General features: G+C 38.1%; 2 protein-coding genes across 2 annotated transcripts; both read left to right on the plus strand.

Moving 5' to 3' along the window:
• Nucleotides 1-629: 629 nt before the first annotated feature.
• slc18a3a (solute carrier family 18 member 3a) lies at nt 630-2432 on the plus strand. Its single transcript, XM_088917363.1, has one exon. The coding sequence runs from the start codon at nt 671-673 to the stop codon at nt 2213-2215; it is 1545 nt and encodes a 514-aa protein (XP_088773489.1). The 5' UTR covers nt 630-670; the 3' UTR covers nt 2216-2432.
• Nucleotides 2433-5468: 3036 nt separating this feature from the next.
• On the plus strand, nt 5469-22124 carry chata (choline O-acetyltransferase a). Its single transcript, XM_088917152.1, has 14 exons — nt 5469-5516; nt 8073-8264; nt 9088-9206; nt 10645-10698; nt 10886-11066; nt 12957-13134; nt 14555-14724; nt 14813-14913; nt 16005-16133; nt 17427-17549; nt 19819-19960; nt 20894-20956; nt 21249-21386; nt 21531-22124. Exons 1-14 carry the CDS (start codon nt 5469-5471, stop codon nt 21798-21800), a joined length of 1908 nt encoding a protein of 635 aa, XP_088773278.1. The 3' UTR covers nt 21801-22124.
• Nucleotides 22125-22561: the final 437 nt, after the last annotated feature.

A 22561-nucleotide genomic window follows, 5' to 3' on the forward strand; every position in this document is an offset into this window, starting at 1 on the left:
AAGTAATATGCTGCAGCTTGTTATTGGGTAAGGCCATGACATGTGTTAAATTAGCAAAAAAGACGCTGGCTGAGGAACCACTCGGCGGGGGGGGTAAACCAGCAGTGCGTCACAGCCCTTGGAAAAAAAAAAGAAAAAGAAGAGAAGCAAAGAATCAACAAACACGCGAGTCCATCCGTGCCAATGGCAACAAAAGCAGTATTGCTGATCTCAGAAGAGAACACACCTCGCAGTACTACAGGTGGCGGAAGATATGAATTTCGGGGGCAGTGCTCTTGGTTTTCGTAAGAGCTGCAAACTTACCAGACGCGCCGTTTATTGATATGGAGGACGCCCAGGTAAAACCGTAATTTGGAGAAAGTAAAAGGTTTGGCCGCGGCGCCGTTGCTACAGTACCTGATCGATGAAATGAAATAACATCGGATTGACGAGAATGAATCCCAGTGTCTCCAAATAAGGCTGAGGAAAAGACACGTAATATGAAGAGCTTTCGCAGAAACGGGTAAAAAAAGTTCGCTGCATATTAAGACTTCAGCGCGTAGCAAGAGAATTCAGACACAGAAACATAAATGTGCAGACAGCGCACCATCTGCGCGCCTCTGATTTCGGTGTAAAAGAAAGATCTGCCTGTGTTGCCGCGAGGAAGAAAGTTTCCTGAAAGAGAGGAATTATGGCTTCTGAAGGGTCATCGGGGCTGGCTAAATCTGCAGCTGTGAAATTATCGGAGATGGGGGAAAGAACTAAGCAGTTAGGTACCGCTATGCAGGATCCCCATCGACAAAGAAGGATTATTTTAGTGATTGTCTGTGTCGCACTCCTGTTAGACAACATGCTGTATATGGTTATCGTGCCGATTATACCCGATTATCTGTTATTTTTAGAGAAGGAACAGTCGTCTGGAAACTCCAGCTCTTCAGTCAACAACACCGACAACTTAGATGTGAAAATAGGAGTTCTCTTTGCATCAAAGGCTATTTTACAGCTTCTAGTTAACCCCTTAAGCGGGACCTTTATAGACCGAGTTGGGTACGACATCCCGCTTTTAATTGGGCTTAGTGTCATGTTTGTTTCTACTTGTATATTCGCCTTTGCTGAAAACTACGCCACGCTGTTCGTAGCTAGAAGTCTGCAGGGTCTGGGGTCGGCCTTTGCCGATACTTCTGGGATCGCCATGATAGCCGACAAATATACGGAAGAAGCCGAAAGAAGCAGAGCCCTTGGCATCGCGCTGGCGTTCATCTCATTCGGGAGCCTGGTGGCGCCCCCCTTCGGAAGCACATTATACGAATTCGCCGGGAAGAGTTATCCCTTCATCGTGCTTGCCTGCATCTGCCTGCTAGACGGCATTTTGTTGCTGACTGTGATCAGACCCTTCTCAAACAGGACTAGAGAGAACATGCCAGTAGGCACCCCTATATACAAACTCATGATTGACCCATACATTGCTGTTGTGGCGGGAGCCCTGACGACCTGTAACATTCCTCTGGCCTTCCTGGAACCTACAATAGCCAACTGGATGAAGAGCACCATGCACGCCACAAAATGGGAGATGGGACTGACCTGGCTGCCAGCATTCTTCCCCCACATTCTGGGTGTGTACATCACTGTCAAATTAGCTGCAGAGTATCCTAACTACCAGTGGTTTTATGGAGCTGTTGGTATGGTTATCATAGGGGCGAGCTCCTGTACTGTCCCAGCCTGTAGGAACTTTGGACAGCTCATTGTGCCGTTGTGTGGCATCTGCTTTGGCATTGCCCTGGTGGACACTGCCCTCCTGCCCACCCTTGCTTTTCTAGTGGACGTCCGCCATGTGTCAGTCTATGGCAGTGTCTATGCCATTGCAGATATCTCCTACTCTGTTGCTTACGCCATGGGACCCATAGTGGCTGGCCAGATAGTCCACAACCTGGGCTTCGTGCAGCTGAATCTGGGTATGGGCCTCGTCAATGTCCTCTATGCCCCTGCCCTCCTCATCCTCCGAAACGTGTACAAAATGAAGCCCTCTCACTCGGAGAGAAACATCCTTCTGGAAGAGGGACCAAAAGGGCTGTACGATACCATAAAGATGGAAGAGCGAAAGGCCAAGAAGAAGAGCTTTGTTAGCTCCGCTGGGAACTACGTCCCCGGAGACGAGAACGGAATTGACACTTATAGAGGACAACAGGCAAGTAGGTCATTTTCTGAAGAGGACTCTTCCGGGCCTGAGTACAGTTAAGAGGAAATGAGAAAGACATGTAATGAAAATGATTTTTTGTGACTGTTCAGAATAGTATCTTCCATGTTATGTACCAATGTGCAATATAATATTTACTGTACCTAACCTAATCATGGCTGTGTTACTAAGGAACTTCCAGATTATTATTTTTTTTGTTTCTTGCAAAAATAACTCCCTAAAGCAATGATGATACATTTTATGAATCCTATTTTTTCAAGTCTGTAGTGAAACGTTCATTAACTCTAGATGTATAATCAAAGTATTGTGAAAAGTTTACTAAGGTTGATGGGTTGTGCATAAATATTGTACATCATTGTAAAAAGTTAAATATACTGTATGTATTCCAAAAATCTATCTGAATATTCAGGGACCTAAGCGTAAATTGATAAATAGTGTATATACTGTAAGTGTCATATTCTTTTCTTTAACAGTATTGTACGCTCTGTAACCACCTTGCCTGATGTGTGCTGCTACAATAAACATGCAATATGTCATATTAAACTCTGAAACATTAAGGATTACTTAAGTGTGACAAATCGAATCCCGAGTTTGAAAGGGTGTCTGTATTCAGTGTTGATTATTTTTTTAGATGACGTAATTTCCAGAATGCAAAGATGTACTATATGAAACTGCAAAATGTAGATATGTGCATATTTACTATGTAAATAATTAAACATGTGATATGTGGGTAATTATGTGTGCGTGTATATATTCATAGGATAAGAATTTATTATATAATTCTATGGTACGAGCTCTGACAGTGGGAAACCTCCAAATATTTTATAAAACCAAACTTAAATGTAACCATTTCGTTACATATATGAAAGCTTTATTCATATATAAAAACAAAACATTTGACACAATGTTTTATTAAATAACAAATGAACATTTAATCGTATAGTAAAAATAAGGTTTCGTGAAGCCTTGTGTGCCGAAGCTCAATACTGTATTCTTCAAAATGTGGGAGACCGTACGCAACAAAACATTAGTTGAATCTAGAATTTCAAGCAATCCCCAGTACGTAGGCTAGTGACAAAGTATTATAATTATAAGAATAATTAAATGGTCACGCAAGAAAAGTTCGATTGCTCGATCTGTTTTCAAAAACGAATATACAGTATCGAAAAGAGTTGAAGACCTTTTAACTTTAAATATCTAGTTTACCCTAAAGGTTGGTACATTTTGATCCATTTAAAATACATCACTCCATTTCAACACCAGAAAATATCGAATATCGATAGTGTTAAAAGACCTTGAATTTAAATATTTCGGTAGTACGCTGGACTGATGGGATGGGAAAAATAAAGGAAAATAGACTACCTACACCACATTTATATGACCTTTTCTAAAGTGGGCGCAACATTCAGATGTTGATGAGCGTTATGTCGATGTTTTTTTAATTTAAAAATGCCGACGGAGAAAAGCTGCCAAAACAGAGAAATGTAAGTCTGAAGCGGCATTGATAGAAACTACAATATGGGCAAAGCCAAGGCTACACAGCCTATTCATAGCAAATAAATTAAACCGAGGGATGAAAAATACTTTGCCATTTCCCATGAGTCACATTCGTTTCAGTTTGTTTTATAATCATATAAAGGGAAACTAATAGAAACTTTTAATTAAAGCCCGACGGAGCCATCGATCCTGTGATGGATTCTCCCTCATGAAAGGCAGTTCTGTGAAATAACATCAGAATGGCCAAATCGTTTTCTCGAACATTTATCATAGTTACATAAGTAAACATGAAAGATGGTTGATTTTGATGTAATAATATTTGTATTCAACTACATTTTTAACTAAATGATTACATTATATTTGTAATCTATCTAAAGGTACCCACAAGTGCATTTTTAAACTGCGTTTGATAAATGGCCTATATTTTTTCCTTAATGTCACAAGTATATGCTTCAGTGATTATGCTTAATTTCCTAATTAATTATTCCGGAGTCGGGACTCTTTAAGTAGAACGTTAAAGGGTAACATCCTGAGAACTTCTCAGTCTTATGCTTTTATTAAAAAAAAAACACTAAATCGAGTTTTTTCTATCCAAATCTATTTAAAATAATTTTTTGATACATACTGTAGAACTATTACTGTTCTCAGAGAGCTGCTTACAAACATAACGTTTCACGAAAAGGCGCTGCTTATTCTATTTTTTTCCGAGATGCATAGCACTGCAATGCCATTTTCTAAAGATTTACCGGAATTAAAACCTTTTGAGGAAAAAGAATAACACCTGTTGATTTTCGTAATGATACTGCAATACTCTGAGGTTTCGGTTGTGTTCTTAGAGAAACGACAGTCTGTGAGTCTGTATCCCACAAGCTCCAACTCTCCATGTGAGGTGGGCTGGAAAGCCAGGCTGTCATATATAAGTGTTCCACGAATAGACCTTTGTGGGAGGAGTTCTTCTCCCGGCAAGAGTAGGTAGAGACGAGCACCTCCAAGCATCTTTACTGAGCCCGTGCTGAAGAACTCAGTAATGGGTGGGATGCAATGATGCTGAAGACGCGGCTGAATGGAAAGCATCCGTCCAGTCTGCTTACAGTAGCATCCCTGCAAAGGAAAATGTTCCTCCACCACTGGACTCCATACAAGCATGGATGGGACACTCAATGTAACTGAGGCAACTTCGTTCTCTTGACGGTCCTGCAGAACATCTACTGTAGGTAAGTAAGACACAACGCAGTATGGGTACTAGGTGCTTTAAAGTTTAAGCCTTTATTCTTAAACGTTACTTAAATAATTGGACAATGATGTCCATTAATTAGTTTTGGAACCGCGCTAAATTCTTCCGGATTTGGTTTCTGTAATGGTATGGAGCCGCATTGTGCAGTATGCTTGAGGGATGATGAAGGGTTGGGTCATTGAAGCATTGTAAGTACAATGCGAGACACGATAAGAAAAAAAGTCTTAATGCATCGATGGACTACTAAATTGTTGAAAACTGTAAGACGTGAATGGCAGAGGGAGTTCAGTCGAGAAAATAAATAGTTGCATGTGTATTTCCTGAAAACGCAAAACCGTGATCGCGGGATTCATCGAGACATTCATTAGTCAGTAATCTATGATTAGCAGGCTGTGTTAACGAATGTTTGACAGCAGCCTTTCAGGCAAAGGCGTTGCGACTCAACATTTCATTTGTTTCACGTTGTTCTGGCTTTGCGAGTTCAATTTCTTTTCTGTTGGTACAGAAAGAGAAGACTTCGCAGCGTTTCTCCTGGCGGGAGCCGCTGCCCGCCCAACTTCAAGAATGCCTGTCTTGGAGCAAGGAAAACCAAGAGGCCGGAGGGACAGCTATGTAAATATAACTCTTATTTCTACTGTCATCACTCGGCGCCATTTCCATCGTTTACAGCACATTAATTAAAGGAGTAATAAATATTACTTTACATTTCGATGTAAAGCTGTCTCAGTATCAGAAACCTAAAGGAGTGCAACGTTAAAATGGACAGAGACATCGAATTAATCATGCATGATTCTTTTTTGGAGAGACTTGGAACTTGTATTCTTTTTTTTAGATAATGATAACCAAAGCCCAAAGGTTATTAGAGTGATTGTCTGCATACACGTTGATACAATCTAATTTATGCAGCCAAAGATTTTGTGATTTTACTTGTACAAACTTTGTTAATTATCTGAATGTCCAAATAAATGTCCAATAAAAGTCCTTTCATCAATAATGTGTTTGGATTATACAGATGGTAGGTTTCTTACGTAGGTAAACAAAGATTTCCATTGACTTGTTTTACCTAGGATGGAAGTGACTATACTGTTCAAGGAACAATGATAAAAGTCTAACCACTCTGTGAACACACACAAGGCTAAGATGTTTCACCCTGAGCTGATTTTAAAGTTTCAGGTTCTATAAATCCTTAAAATTTGAAAAGAACCAATGCACCAAGTCTGTCATTTTTGCTTTGTTACATCAAAATCAGGTGAACAAAATATACTGTAGGCTTTAAAAAGAATTTGAATGTTGTTTTCATTTCACACTTTTATGTAAGGGCGTTTCACAGAAATAGATGGCAGTCTTAATGGGTTTTGGGAAAGTGTTTAGTGGCTGTAAACTACTGTACACTTCATAAAAAAGTAATAAGCTACTAACACTTAGCTATGTATTCCTAAATCATATTTAAATGAGAAAAATATGACTTGTTAATTAGTGTTGTTAATTCTTATTAGAGGCTAGTTTTAATTTTGTTATTGGCTCAGTTGATATATTTCAGGTCTTGAATCATTTGTAAATGGAACTGCAATTCCAAGGCTAAAGTATTAACAAAGTTTGTAGTAGGTAATTTTAGTTAAAGGAGCTTTATATTAAATAGATCTATAGACCCAATTTTCATAAAAACAGAGGATTTCTTAAGTCACTTGTTTTCATTAACTCATAAAATGAACTTCTCTGCAAAACTTAACTTGAATATACATTGATGTCTGACTTTGAACTTGATTTCTCCCTTTTCATAGCATGAAAAGGGAGAAATCCCACAATGCCTGCCATTCCCACAATGCCTGCCATTGAGTTAAATTAACACTGTTTTTTTTCCTCTTTTCCTTATATGAAAACAACACAAATATTTCAATATGCTATCTTAGGAATTACAGTACTAAAAGGTATTCAAATGATATTTTTATGTATGCTTGGAAGTGTGAGGAGTTTATATTTTCTACTTCAAAATGGAAAAATGGACATTTGTGGTTCAGGATACATTTCGTTCCAATTTGCAAAAAATATTTTGGATTACATACTAGTTCAAGACTAACGATTCACTTGGATGCCATCATTAGTTCACTAAATCTTAAATATACCTTGTAACAGAAAATACAGTTCAAAGTAACTGCAACATTTTGGTATTTAAATGCATTGAAATTACAGATTGATTGGGTCCTATTTGGCTGTCCTTTCCCAATTTTTGTAGATTTAGGACCATTTTTTTGTAGGGTCAGGAAGCCAGAAATAAAAAACACTATACATTAAAAAGATACTGCTATGTTTTCAGGGAGAATGTTAGCCTGTCACTCAATATTTTCATTATATCTTAGAAACTTGAGAACTTTGTTTAAAGTATTTTATATGTAATATACATTTAAGAGCATTAAAATACTATTTAACTTCTTAATTCTCATACAACACCTCATGACAAAGAACAGATATCCTAAAAATCTTTGAATATTGCTACTATTACATTATCATACATTATTGTAATGCCTTTAAATGTTAGAAAGAAAGGAAATGTGCTTGTTTTCATTGCATGTAAGTATCAAATAGTGAATATTGTTTCCTAATCTCTTTACTAACCAACTCAGCAGAAGCTATCCAGTATTTTCTGGACAAGAAAATGCTATAAAGATTTTGTACATTTCTGTAAATGTAGAAAATATTGCCAACAATCTGTTTGAGGCGCTTTAAATGCAATTAAATTACATTTTGGAACTGTAAAAAACAAGGTGCATTGCCATCGCTTTTATCATATTCCCCCAAGTTCCACACACATTGGAAGTATAATTAATTAGGTATTAATTAACATATTACATCTGCAAATTAAAGGTTTTTAAATTTAAATAGAAATACATGAAAGACTGTTAAAGGTGAAGTAGAGGATGAGCTTAATTAGCTGTATTTTTAGTTGTGTAGAAGACATCCAGACACATTTTAACAGAGAACAAGAAGCAACATTTACCCAAGGGCAGAGGGAGCTGCACAATTATCCTCCATGGGTCTCTAAGCAGCATTGACTATAGCTCTTAGGTACAAGCTTGAAGAAAAGAGTAATTATAATCATACTGGCTGTCTCCCCCCGTCTATTTAGATTACAGATCATTTTAAACAGTATGGTCATCTTTCTTTGGTTAGGTGTTGCCCAAGCTGCCAGTGCCAACTTTAGAACAGACTCTGGACATGTACCTGAAGTGTATGAAACACCTAGTGACTGAAGAGCAATTCAGAAGGACCAAAGCCATCGTGGAGAAGTTTGGGGCACCAGGAGGCATTGGAGAACTATTACAAACAAAGCTGCAAGAGAAGAGGGATAAAACTGATAACTGGGTGAGGGCTTTTAATCTGATATGGAGTTTATGGACTAATATCTACATCATGTAGTTGCAAAAAGGCAATTTACTGTATAATGCATGACATCCATTCAATTGTCATGCATTCATCACAGATAATTTGCAATGCTAGTATGAATGCGGGGTCTGCATCATCTTTGTGATCTTAAAAACAACCTTAATTTTAATTGTTGATAAATACTAAAAGCAGTGTGTTGTAGTATTGTGCATAAAATAACACTTAATTGTCTAGGACTAATATATATATATATAGCCTTTATACCTTGATTATCTGGTGCATTTAACACTAAGATTCATGTTTCTAAAAGCTAGCTATCTTGTGTGTATTGATCAATAATGAAGGTGACAAGATTTGGTGAAGGTTTGCACTGATTGAACATGTGCTCTGTGTCAAAGTAGACACAACATTGGTAGATGTTGCACAAAAAAGAAAGCAGAAAAATATGAAGGTGTGTGCCTTAATACAGTATGAAATCAATCACGCTAGCTTCCACTGTCCAATCAATCAAGACCACAACCATGCAGTCATCTGAGGATTAATTCAGTGAAATCTATCAAAAACCCTGGGCTGCAACAGTTCACTCACTCTCCCACAAGACACCTAACAGCCCTGTAGTATTAATGGCCTTATTAATGACCATCCATGAGACTAAAGGCTATTTCAACTCGTCAAAGGTTTTTCCAGCACACACCTAACAATAGAAACACAGGTAATTCGTTTTTGGATCACACTTAAAAAGGGCAAATGGGAGGGAGGTTATTACCATTCAGTTGCAAATAAGTATCCTTTCATTCCTTAGGTGTATGATTACTGGCTGGAAGATATGTACCTGAATAACAGATTGGCCCTACCTGTCAACTCCAGCCCTGCTATGGTCTTCCCTCCACAGAACTTCAGGGATCGAGGTGATCTTCTCAGGTACCAAACTCATGACAGATTGTGTGAGAGGTTCCTCCTGTATTGTTGGTGGTTTGTGAGGACATATGAAACACGACCCAAAAACACAGAAATTGTTATACTGACTAGTGATGCAAGTTCCACTTTAGCTCTCACCATCCATCTATTTTCAAAACCCCTGAATCCAATTCAGTGTTGAAGGGAAGCCAGAGCCTATTTCAGCAAACAACAGGCACAAGGGAAGATACACCACTGATGGGGTGCCAGTCCATCACATAGCTCTCAATACCTTACTAAATGTGCATTATTTCAATGAATAACTGCACAAGAGTGCTGAGTATTTGCTCAGATATTTGACAGTACTGCAAAGAGAACTTCTTCATAGCAACATAGGAACAAGTAATGGGTTTATTCCACGCTGAAAAAAGAAGAGAGAAAACACAACATTTCGGCTGTGAAGCCTTCTTCAGGTGAGAACAATCCACTCTACATTCAGCTACGCAGGCTGACGCAGCTACACACCTGAACTACTTTATAGTAACATGCTTTGTTAACATCTGTAAAACTGGTTAGTTTCAGTTATGAAAGTGAAAACAATTACACTTGCATTGAGAAGAAGTAGTTATTGAAAACTACCTTCACATACTGAATGTTTGTTTTAGAATATAAGATATGTTTTAAGTCCTAGAAAGTTATCTACTTACTGTTTATTGAAGACTCAATGATTATTTTCCAGGCAACACTGTATGTCACTGATATTCACTCCTGGTCCTACAGGGCCTCTGTCCTCATCGTCCTCATTGAGAAACAGTGGTACTATACAATTGTTAAGTGGACAATTGATACAAATCAAGTCATTAAGAGTCCAGGGTGGAATGAAAGCCAGAAACTATGGTGACCTTCCAGGACCAGAAGTGAATGTCAGTGCTTTGTGCACTGAGAGAAGTGCTTATTAAATTAAAGAACCTACAATCTGTATGATCTTTATCTACTTTATCTGTAGATAGCTAAATATCTTCTGAGATATACACAGCTTGTTTAATTGCCAGCAACGGCTGTGTTGTCAGTCTTTTCCTATTGATCTGGCTTTGTGTGTCAGAACCTGATAAATTAGGCAAGACATAAGGAGTGATGTTTCTATCTGTGTTTTCTGTAACGTGATACAGTTACCATCTCTGTCACACAAAGAGCAAGCAGCTGCATATTCTTGTAATTTACCTACAATTAAATTATCTTTTCCACTCTGACAGGCAGAAAGGTGGAGGGAGATGCAACAATGTGTAGAACAAATGTACAGTCTGAAACGTGCCAGAGAGCTTCAGGGATAAGCATTTGAAGCTTTTGTTTCTGTGTCTTTTGAGATAAAATAGACGTGATGCAGTGTTATAAAGAGTAAAGAGGTGTAAAAACAATGTCTTAAAGCTGTAAGGAGTTTTTTTTTTGCTTTTTTTCCTGCTAGGTTTGCTGCTAATCTCATTTCAGGAGTGTTGGATTATAAAGGTCTACTTGATGCGTAAGTTCTTTCTAATTTTTGAAAAGGCCCCTAAAGGTAATACATGTGCCTCATCACCTGAATAACACCGAGAATTGACCTAAAAGTTGAAAATAAAGAGCTGCTAGTCCACAATGCACAGATAGGTGCTGTATGTAGACTAGCAGTAGGAATGTGACCTGGAGGATGTTGTGTCTGTGTGTACCAGACGTGCCCTGCCTGAAGACTATGCTCGAGGCCAGCTGGCTGGGACTCCGCTGTGCATGGAGCAGTATTACCGACTCTTCTCCTCTTATCGACTGCCCGGACAGAAGAAGGATACCCTGGTTGCCCAGAAGAGCAGTGTCATGCCAGAGCCTGAACACATCATTGTTGCTTGTAAAAATCAGGTCAGCATCCACGTGTATTGATAAAAGAGCAACTGGGTGTCATTCAGAGTCATCCAGTAATACTGAGCAAGGGCTAGGCACTCCCTGTCACACATTGTTATCACACTGTTGATCCCAATTAGTTCTCTGCTACCTTCAAAGAAAACTGTGCAACAAAATTTTCCAAGGTTTCCACAGAAAGATATGTAAAGCACATAAACACTGGTAAACATTTACATAAATACTGTAGGTCAAATATGCATAAAGTTAGAAACAAGTTCTAGTAGGTAGCTGTGTCCGCTGCAAAGGAACAGGTAAAGGTTTATTGCACGCTGAAAACGGAAGAAGAGAAACACAACGTTTTGGCTGTGGAGTCTTCTACAGGTGAACACACCTGAAATACACACCTGTGTTTCTTTTCTTCTCTTTTCAGTGTGGAATAAACCTTTACTTGTTCCAAATTCGAAACAAGTAGAGGTAATTCCAAGCTGAAAAGTAGAAAGTAAAAAAAACAACAACATTTTGACTGTGGAGCCATTTGCTGAGCATGCAGTTCTTCACATATGAAGAGGGCTTCACAGCTAAAATGATTTTTGTTTCTTTCTACTTTTCAGCTTGGAAATAACCCCTACTTCTCCATTTTCAGCCAGCACTCACTGAAGCATCTACCCACTCGAACCTCATGTATATGATTATGCCAAGGACAATGAAATCCTGCAGATTCAACTGTTGTGTTATAAAAAATATACTTACTGATTGAGCCCTATTTTATTTTGCCTTTCCAAAGTTTAATGCATGGAGTTTTGCATTAAATTTGCCTGAATAATGCATGAAAATCCAGAATGGGTAAATACAGTACAGAAAGCATACTTTGAGATCATTTGAGTTTAAATAAATACAAACCCTTCCCCTGGGATGTGCAAAACACAGAACTAAGTTATTGTTAATGTTAGAACTGAGTCATTTGTTTGTTAATATATTCACAAGACACGATGTGACAGTATTCAAAAATATTGGAAATTATCTCCGTTGAAAGCTGTTCATGACTGGCTACAAAGATTCTCGAATAATAAAATAATCAACTAAGCCTTCTGGCTTTACAGTTTTAGCTTAGGAAAGAAGTTACAATTAAAAATCTTGATAATAAAATGTTTGGTAAGTGAGATATTAGAAAATTTAATCATTATCAACAATTAAATAAATAATCCTGACAATAGCTGCATACTTTGAGATCCTTTGAGTCTAAATAAATTCAAACCCTTCCCCTGGGATGTGCAAAACACAGAACTAAGTTATTGTTAATGTTATTTGTCAGATTGCCTAAAAGCTTCTGGAAGACACAAGATGGACTGTTACAATATCAAAAACATTATTTTGAGTGAGACTGTGATGTTGTTCAATTTCCCATTTCACACTGTAGTCACTGTGTACCACTGGAGTTTCCATTTCATTATCTACCTCAGTCCTGTGCAGAACTGAGTCATATGTTTGTTAATATATTCACAAGACACGATGTAAGAGTATTCAAAAATACTGGAAATTACCTCCATTGAAAGCTGTTGTTTCATGGCTGGCTACAAAGATTCTTGAATAATAAAATAATCAACAAAGCCTTCTAACTTTACAGTTTTGGCTTAGAAAAAAGTTACAATTAAAAATCTTGATAATAAAATATTTGGTAAGTGAGATATTAGAAAATGTAATCATTATCAACAATTAAATAAATAATCCTGACAATAGCTGCAGAAGTAATTTCTTTAGACTACATTTACTGCTTTAATACATTCAAGGACATTTTCGGGTGATAGTATAAAGTAAGTTCAGTCTAACAAAAGCAACCCTCTCAGCTCCAGCAGAACTCTTATTGGTCTCTTTCATAGGAAATAAGCTGTTTTTTGTTTCTCGTGCCAGTTTTTCGTTCTAGACGTAGTAATAAACTTCCGGCGACTCAATGAGAGAGACCTGCTCACCCAGCTGGAGAAGATCCTGAAGATGGCCGAGGACGAAGACGAGCGCCTGCCTCCGATCGGACTGCTGAGTGCGGACGGGAGGACGGAGTGGGCGGAAGCGCGGAGCGCGCTCATGAAGGGTGAGAGGCGACACGCGGCGGCGCGTTGCACGCACACTTGACTTGAAGCCTGCAGGCTTAGCAATCAAAGCGGCGATCAGAAAATTATTATTTTCAATTTTCAAATTATATTGTAATATATTGTATAATTGGTTATATAATTATATAATATTGTTATGCTGAACGTGGTGTTAGTGGGGCCAACAGGGGGTGCTCTTCCTGCAGTCTGTGTGGGTCCTAATGCCCCAGTAGAGTGACGGGGACGCTATACTGTCAAAAGGTGCCATCCTTCGGATGAGACGTAAAACTGAGGTCTTGACTCTGTGGTCATTAAACATCCCAGGGCGTTTCTCGAAAAGAGTAGGGGTGTTACCCCAGCATCCTGGCCAAATTTCAAATCGGCCCTAACCAATCATGACCTCCTAACAATCCCCACTAATAGCTGATGAGCGTACTGGCGCACTATGTCCATCGCATCATCCAGGTTAGTCCTGCACATTGGTACTGGTGGAGGAGAGTCCCCATTACCTGTAAAGGGCTTTGAGTGGAGTGTCCAGAAAATCGCTATATAAGTGTAAGCAATTATTATTATATAGCACCTTCAGTATACATAAGAGGAGAAGTGAAAAATTGCCTCAATAATAGAATTATTGCTGGAGGTGAATTTTAGGGCGAAACAGTGGTGCAGTGGTTAGTGCTACAATCCAAAGACATACTGATGGGGTCATTGACTGCTGGGAAAACTGTCCCTGGTGTGAGTGTGTGCATGTTTGTGTCTGCGTCTGTCTGCACTGCAATGGACTGTCATCTTGTCCAGAGTGAATCCTGCCTTGGACCTGTTGCTTGCTGGGATAGGTTCCAGTTCACCTGTGACCCTTTATTGGGTAAAGGGGGTAGAAAACAGATAGACAAATGGTTGGCTGAACTTTAATGAGGCCAGATTGTGTAAACCCAGAGTGGACCTGAGGAAGGACACCAGGATTAACACTCCTACTTTTACAAGCATGGGATCATTAATGACTGTAGATTCAGATGACTGTAGTCTCATCCAAAGGGCAGTATTCCTGGTGTACCTTAAATACTGTATATCATTTTAACTCAAGCTAAATGTTTTATATGGACATTTTAACAATAAGAATATTTTAGATGATCTTATACTGTAATTAAGTTTTGCTAGGCTCAAGAGGACATGCATACTTCAATTAGTTTTTTATAGATGTTTATATGTTGTAAGGTTTTAACCATATGTATAGTACATGATGAACATAGAGGACCTGAATCCAAAGTATATACAGTATGTAGTTTAAGAAGGTCTGTATTTCCATGCTCACAAGTTTTAACATTCACTACAAACACAAACAGCTGTAACACAATGCATCTCACACACACTGTTAATCAATGTATTAAACCTGAAACCACAATGTGTGTTGGGATCCATTAGATTCCACCAACAGAGACTCTCTCGACATGATTGAGAGATGTATCTGCCTGGTGTGTCTGGATGACCCCACTGGGAATGAACTCACTGATACCAATCGAGCTTTGCAAATGCTGCACGGAGGAGGATATGACAAGAACAGTGGGAATCGCTGGTACGACAAGCCGATGCAGGTAAGTGGGATGTTTTCTCCTAGACGAGACATGATCTGCCACTCAAAAAATCCAAAGAAGAACGTCTAAATGAATATCTGTGTTTTAGTTTGTTATAGGAATGGATGGCTCCTGTGGTGTTGTGTGTGAGCACTCCCCATTCGAAGGAATAGTGCTTGTGCAGTGCACTGAGTATCTGCTCAAGTACATGTAAGTCATTTTAGGGAAGTTCATTAGTCATCAAAAGTTTAGCATTTGTGTTAGTTCTCATATACAAACACTTCACTTTTCAGCATGGAATAAACCTTTACTTGTTACTTTATATTGGAATTCCTCAGGTATCTCTTTCTGCATTATCATATTTTTATGATGCCTAAGCAAGGCAGATGCAGGTGACTTTGATTTGCATCCTAATATAAAGTAAAGAAGATAACAATGAACACGAGACAATCTTTAGTGAGAAGTTAGAATGTCCATACTAGCTACTTACTCTCACACAGATTTATGTAGCTTGCTTCTCTGTTTTTCGTCTTCAGTTTAGCATGACCTGGCTGCTACTTTCCCCCTGCACATGGCTGTGACCCAGCTACTAGGTCTCCACCAGCACATGACTGCCTTGCTCTCCATTAGTTTAACCTTTTTTGAGAGCTAATTGGGCTTGTGTCCTTCTGCTTCTTTCTCTGTTATTCTGGCCCTGCCCAGCAAAGGAGCAGCGGCCAAGCCAATAACATCCAACAGCCCAAAGTCAGGAGATACAGGCAAGAGCCGGCTAAGGCACTTTCCGTTTAGCCCAAGAGAGTAGAAGCTAAAAATGGAGAGAAGCCAAATGCATTTCTTTAATTAGTTAACTCCTGCAGTGTAAAGAGAACTATTTGACAGAAATATTCCTCACTGAAAAGTGAAGGAATGGAAAAGATTCCATATCTGTTTGTGTGTGATACCAGTGTTTCTCCAGAGCTCCCCAAGCATTTTCAGTGAAGGTGCTGGTTGGTAAAGGCTGTACTGCTAATCTTGTATATCTTCAGAAGACGAGAAAGTCACATTTGATTATTGCCAATTCATTTAAATCCGAGTCTCAGTTAAAAAAAAATATGGAAAATTAAAACCATGAGTGGTTACATACAAATTTATTGTATACAGTATACTGTATGTATCTCATACCTGTAGGTGGGAGTATGGCTTTTTCTATATGACTGTACATACATATATGTAATAAAACATTAGTCGTAATTATACCTCCCTAAAGAATTTTCTCTTAATAATCAAAGCCTTTTACTTGAATATGATGCTGTGTTGTACAGGAAAAGCAGTCCTTCAAAGCTGGTCAGAGCGGCAAGTGTCAGTGAACTTCCTGCTCCAAGGAGATTACGCTGGAAATGTTCCCCAGAAGTCCAGGGGCTCCTAGCATCATCAGCAGACAAACTTCAAAGGTAACTCCGCAAATTTCCCTCCCAGTTCTCAGATTCTGGAATGGATTACAGCATACAGGACAGGCATGAAGGCTTTTCTTGCCCATGAACCTACACATCAATCTCTTCTTGCCAGGGAATAAAGTGAAATGGAAATCTAATGGGTGAATTGATTCTTAAAATGTTAAAGAGCTTTAGAGAAATATATGACAATACTGTAACTGCTGTGCTGCGTGCAGGTTGTCAGAAGACAGTTTGTCAAGAAAGGACATAACTGTCTAGATGACCAAATTAGCCGAGTGCCATTGCTAAACTTTGCACATTATATATTGGCGCTTCTTCTTTTATTTGCTGTATTTCTCCACTGCATACAACATCTTTATACTGTAAAAAGCCAGTACGGCCTGTAGCAAGTTGAGTCTCTGATGCACTCAGCAGAGTGACAGCAGGGCTCCCAGTATTACAATATTGAAATAAAGACCTTACTCAGGTGAGAGCTCTCTCTCGTGGCTTCCTTGGTAAGTATATTTCCGTGACAAAAGTTAGCTTGTTTTTCTGCTAGAATAAAAGCTTCACCGCTGTCACGCTAGGTGCCCTTGACAGATTAAAAGCCATATTTGTAAAGCCAACTGAGTTACTATAGCCCACTTTGAGTACACATCAAAAACTACTGCAAAAACTTCAGTGAAAACACTTTTTTCTAACAGTATTACCTGGTGTTGTATAATACAAGGAGTAAAACAGAATTAAGAATTTTAGGTGTTTATTAAAACCCTTAAAAACTGTTAAAGGTGAGCCACCACTTATAAAAACAATTCCACTTCATTATCTATGTATTGAAAGCAGTTATAACATCAGTGATGATGGCTCTGTCTTTTTTAAACAAAAATGCTGTTCTTTTTGTAGTTTATTAAAAAAAAAACAGCATGGCCAAAGTTTAAGTACATTTCAGGTTTTGAAATTACATTTGTAATGAATAATTCTCAGACTGATGTATGTGAACATAGAATCTAAAAATGCAGAACCCTTAAGAGGTTCATTGAATGGATGACTTCTGACATTCATTTTCATGTTGTATAATTCAGTTTCATGCTGACATTTTTGCTGGTTGATCTGCAGTTCTAGAGCCCTATTATGAAATAAACGTTTTTATCAAAGTCATTCTTTGTCAGTTACTGTATAAATAATCCATTTCATTTTACTTCCCAACCCTAATTATCATGAAATATATTAAAATCTATGACACATTTACATTGCCACCTATTTTCAATGATCATGTTTATTATTTTAATACTTTGCTGTTTTTTCTTCTAGGTTGGTGAGAAACCTGGACCTGAATGCATATACATTTAAGGTTTATGGCAAAGAATACATAAAGAAACAGAAAATGAGCCCAGACGCTTATATTCAAGTTGCTCTGCAGCTAGCATTTTACAGGTAAAACATGTTTTTAAATTTAACTGTTGTAATAATAGTTTTTAATTCAATGATTTGTCAGCAAAGTATAAAATTAAGAAGCATTTACCAGGTAAAAGTTATATTGTGGGATGTATTCTTAGAAAAGGTATAAAAAGTCTACACACTCTTACTGAATTTACAGGTTTTGTGATGTAAAGCCAGAAATCAAGATAAATCATGTCAGACATTTTTCCATCTTTAATGTGACCTTGCAACCCAAATAATTCAAGAGAAAAACAAATAGATAATTATTAGGAAAAATAATTTAAATTTAAAAACCTACAACACCCTGGTTGCATAAGTGTGCTAATACTTACTAATACTAATACTAACCCAACTAATACTTACTAATACTTACTAATACTAATACTAACCCAACTAATACTTTGTGGGAGCACCTTTTTCATTTATTACAGCGGTAAGTCTTTGTGAATAAGTCTCTATCAACTTTGCACACCTGGAAGTTGCAATTTTATCCCACTCTTCCTTGCAAAAAAGTCCAAGCTCCTTCAAATTGCCAGGGGATCTCCTGTGCACAGCCCTCTTTAGGTTATTCCACAGGTTTTCTATGGGATTGAGGTCTGGGCTCTGACTGGGCCATTCCAAGACTTTGATCTTCCTTTTCTGAAGCCATTCCTCGGTTGACTTGGATGTGTGCCTTGGGTCATTATCATGTTGGAAGCTGCAATTCCTCTTTATTGTCAGCTTTCTGACAAAGGCTAGCAGGTTTTGTGCCAAAATATCTTGATATTGGGAGCTAGTCATGATCCCATCTATCTTATCTTGATATTTGGAGCTAGTCATGATCCCATCTATCTTGACTAGAGAGCCCCTGTCCCAGCTGAAGAGAAGCAGCTCCTAAGCATGATGCTGCCACCTCCATGCTTCACAGGAGGTACTGTATGGTGTTCTTTGGATGATAAGCTGTGTTGTCTTTGCACCAAACATATCTTTTAGAATTAAGGCCAAAAGGTTCACCTTTTATCTCATCAGACCATAAGACATTTTCCCACATGGTTTGGGGTGATTGAATGTATTTTTTTTGCAAAATTTAGATGGGCTTGAATGTTCTTTTTTATGAGAAATTTATGAGATTGTTGTCACCTGCAAGGAGTAACCAGTACTTGCCAGAAATTCCTGCAGCTCCTTTAATGTTGCTGTAGGCCTCTTGGTAGCCTCCCTGTTAAGTTTTCTCCTTGTCCTGTCATCAACTTTGGAGGGTCGTCTTGATCTTGGCAATGTCCCTGTGGTGCCACAGTTTCTCCACTTATTGATGATAGTCTTCACAGTGCTCCATGGTACATCCAATGCCTTTGATATTCTTTTACACCCCTCTCCTGATCGGTGCCTTTCAACACTAAGATCCCGTAGATGTTTTGTCAGCTCTTTGTAGAGCATGGCTATCCCAGTAGGATGCAACCACAAAAGTTTCAAGGAAATCCTACAGGAACAGCTGATTTTTATTTGGGGTTACTCAGAAACACTTTCATTGATGGCAGGTGTATGCTACAGTACTTACCTTTGGACATGATTTTGAATGTGACTGGTTAACCCTGAACACAGCTACAGCACCCATTATAAAAGGGTGTGCACACTTATGCAACCAGGGTTTTTTTATTTCAATTATTTTTCCTAATAATTATCTATTTGTTTTTCTCTTGAATTTTGTTGGTTGCAAGGTCACATTAAATATGGAAAAATGTCTAACGTGATTATCTTGATTTTTGGCTTTCCATCACAAAAACCTGCAATTTCAATAAGGGTGTGTAGACTTTTTATATCCACTGTACAGTACATATTTTGCTGTGAAAAAAGATCAATCAGCCATTTGGAACATAGTAAAATTGGTAGTAGTTGAATGCGTAAACAATATTAGTTTTATTTACATTATTGCATTGTGTCGCAGTGAGCCATCACACCTCGTAATCAAGCAAGCTTGATGGATCAAATGGCCTGTTGTTCATAGCCTTTCTTATTCTAGTAATTTTTCAGTTACTGTACATTACAGCCTAACAGGCTTTCAGCATAGACCAAGGGCTAAATGAATAAGAGTAATAAAAAAGATCTGTGCTATCTCAGAGCATTTAAGATGTAGCACACTCGTTGCCTGCCTTCCTTCTTGTTGCCGATGTGCACAATATGATATGAAACAAAATTAAATAATGCCTTAAGAATAATGCATCACTGCTAAACAAGTTAGCACAGAATTAGAGGTGAAGGCTGCTTGTCTTTATTACCGTTTGCGCAGATGTCACGGAAAGCAAGTGTCAACCTATGAAAGTGCTTCCATACGCCGTTTCCGAGAGGGACGAGTGGACAACATCCGTTCTGCTACCGCCGAAGCCCTAGTGTTTGTGAAAGCAATGACTGATGGGAAGACGTCTGTCCCTGTAGGCCACATTGCTTACATGGTCCTAATTAAGCCTCTGATCTTGCTCACTAGCTTGGTCTTGTTCTATGAAATTTACATTTTCATACAAATTCATACAAATTCATACAATTTAAGGTGTAATACTGTATATTACTGCACACCTTTAGATCTCCCTCTGTATATGAGTGTCTAACTTTTTCTAGAATGCGTAAATCAAGAATTTTACTTCTAACTTTACTTTACTTCTAAGGGCAATCGTATGCTTAAAAATACTGAATCCACCACTGGAAGAGTTTCAGATTAATGATTATATACATGCTGTACTGTAACAGGTCCAAATTTCTATTTTTAAAGGTTTTGTCACATTTTTTAAATAATTAACTTAAAGATTAAACCTAAACATGAAATCTATATGAAATGGTTATGCAATATCTGTACAGAACAACCCCCCTGTTTATCTAGATGGGTATTGGAATAAAAACAGAGATGTACGATGTTATGTATTGTAGTGTACATCAGCTAGCCCATCAATCATAGCACATTTATTTACTATGTACTCTGGGACAGCATCTACTTTTGACTTACTTTTTAAAAATATTTATTTTTGTATTTTATCTGTGTGTATAATGTTCGTCCAGTTCCAAAATATTACAAAAAAGAAAATATCAACATGTTATTGTTATTGTTATTATTATAATATCAACACAATTTATTAAATACAGTATGCTTTAGATTATAGGTTTGCTTGTTTAATAGAACCAACATTATTCTCGGCAGATACAACAGAATATCAGAACAAGAAAGAATATAATCTGAAAATGTTGTGCTTTGTTCTTAAATAATTTCTGTATTTTTGTTTTTATTTTTTTCTTGGCAATCCATTTATCCATTTAATGATTCTGCCTTTTGGTCTAACTGGGATACGGAAACTGACTTGCACTTATTTGTCTAGGATTCTGATAAGATGCAGAGACTGTGGGATGCAATTAGCACACAAACCAATTATACTATCCTTGTGAGTATTATGAACATTTCCTCTGCCTGTACGATCATTTCTCTTCATAATAATAACGGTGGTTTTTTAATCCAAACCAACATTTTTCTTCTATACCAGTCATGTTGTTTAATGCATTTTAAGGACATAGGTGGGATATGTATGACGAAAGTCATTTTAAAATCAAATTAATAGTAGAAAGTCGTAACCACTGACATCCTAAATTGAAAATGGCCAGAATTTTCTCTTTTCAAAACTCTTCAATAAAACTAATACTATTATCTTAATTCAAGCTTCCTGCACATTCTTCTAGGCTATTACTGGGATGGCAATAGACAATCATTTACTTGGACTGCGAGAGGTTGCTCAGGAACTGAAAATGGAAAAACCGGAGATATTCACTGATGAAACCTATTTAATAAGCAATCGCTTCATCCTTTCAACTAGTCAAGTGAGTTAATTTCTATTAATGTTAATTATGATTGACAGTTCATCATCACTATGCATTTACAGTAAGTAGCAGTAGGACTGGGATGGTGCTGTAGCTCTTCCTTAAATGAACATTTGTACTATCAAATTCTTGTCTGCCTCTCAGGTTCCCACCTCTGTCCAGATGTTCTGCTGTTATGGTCCTGTGGTTCCCAATGGCTACGGCGTATGTTACAACCCCCAGTCAGACCACATTATCTTCTGCGTTTCCAGTTTCAGGGACTGTAAGGAAACCTGCTCCACCAAGTTTGTCAGGGCCCTGGAAGAGAGTCTGGTTGAGATGAGGGACCTGTGCAGTAAGTATAACAAAGCAGCCAAGCCCACCAGTCTGAAGGAAGGAGCTGCGAAGCCCGTTAAAAATGGAAGCAAGCCATAATATTAAGCAATACTAAGGGATGATCTGTTCATTTTCCAGTTCATGGATACTGCAGATCATTCATGAGTATCAAGCTAAAATGTCAACAAGTAAAAGGTCGCTCTTTATATTTGTTCATTAAGGCAACATACATTTTAAATAGTATACCTAATCCCCTCTTTATTGTGGGGCATTCATCATATTTTAAAACGTATAGTATATTTAATATTGTGAGAAATATATTTATCTAGCCATAGCTTATTTTATTACATATGTGATAAAAAGTTTAACTGATGCAACAGAGGTAATTTTGCTGTATTAAGATATCACCCATTCAAAAAGTGTCCAGCACAGCAGGATCTGTGTTGACATTTCCATGACCTGGATGTGAGCCCAGGGTACAAATGATGGAAGAAACCCATTCAGATAGGAGATTCACGACGGGCATTTGTGTGAGCAGGGGCAGGGAAATCGGTGTTGTCAACTTTAACTTCCAGCAGGACTGGGTGCAAAGGCACAGCAATGTTTAACACCAATAATAATTGTAATGAATGAGTTGTTCCCTGTATTTATTGTACATACCGCTTTGCATCCCTGACGGTCCCACAGCAATTCACTTTCCGAACTCTATCAGCCACAGTAGTGTCGCCCCACCTTGGTGTGGCCCTCTACTGCAGATGAAGTGGAGAAACGAGAGATTATCATCAGATGAATTAAGCGAGGCCAGATTGTGCAAGCCCAAGTGGGAATTAACCATAAAACTGTTGTTACACCCCTACACT

Source organism: Atractosteus spatula, chromosome 5 (assembly GCF_055471065.1).
Source record: "Atractosteus spatula isolate fAtrSpa1 chromosome 5, fAtrSpa1.hap1, whole genome shotgun sequence".
Lineage (NCBI taxonomy): Eukaryota > Metazoa > Chordata > Actinopteri > Semionotiformes > Lepisosteidae > Atractosteus > Atractosteus spatula.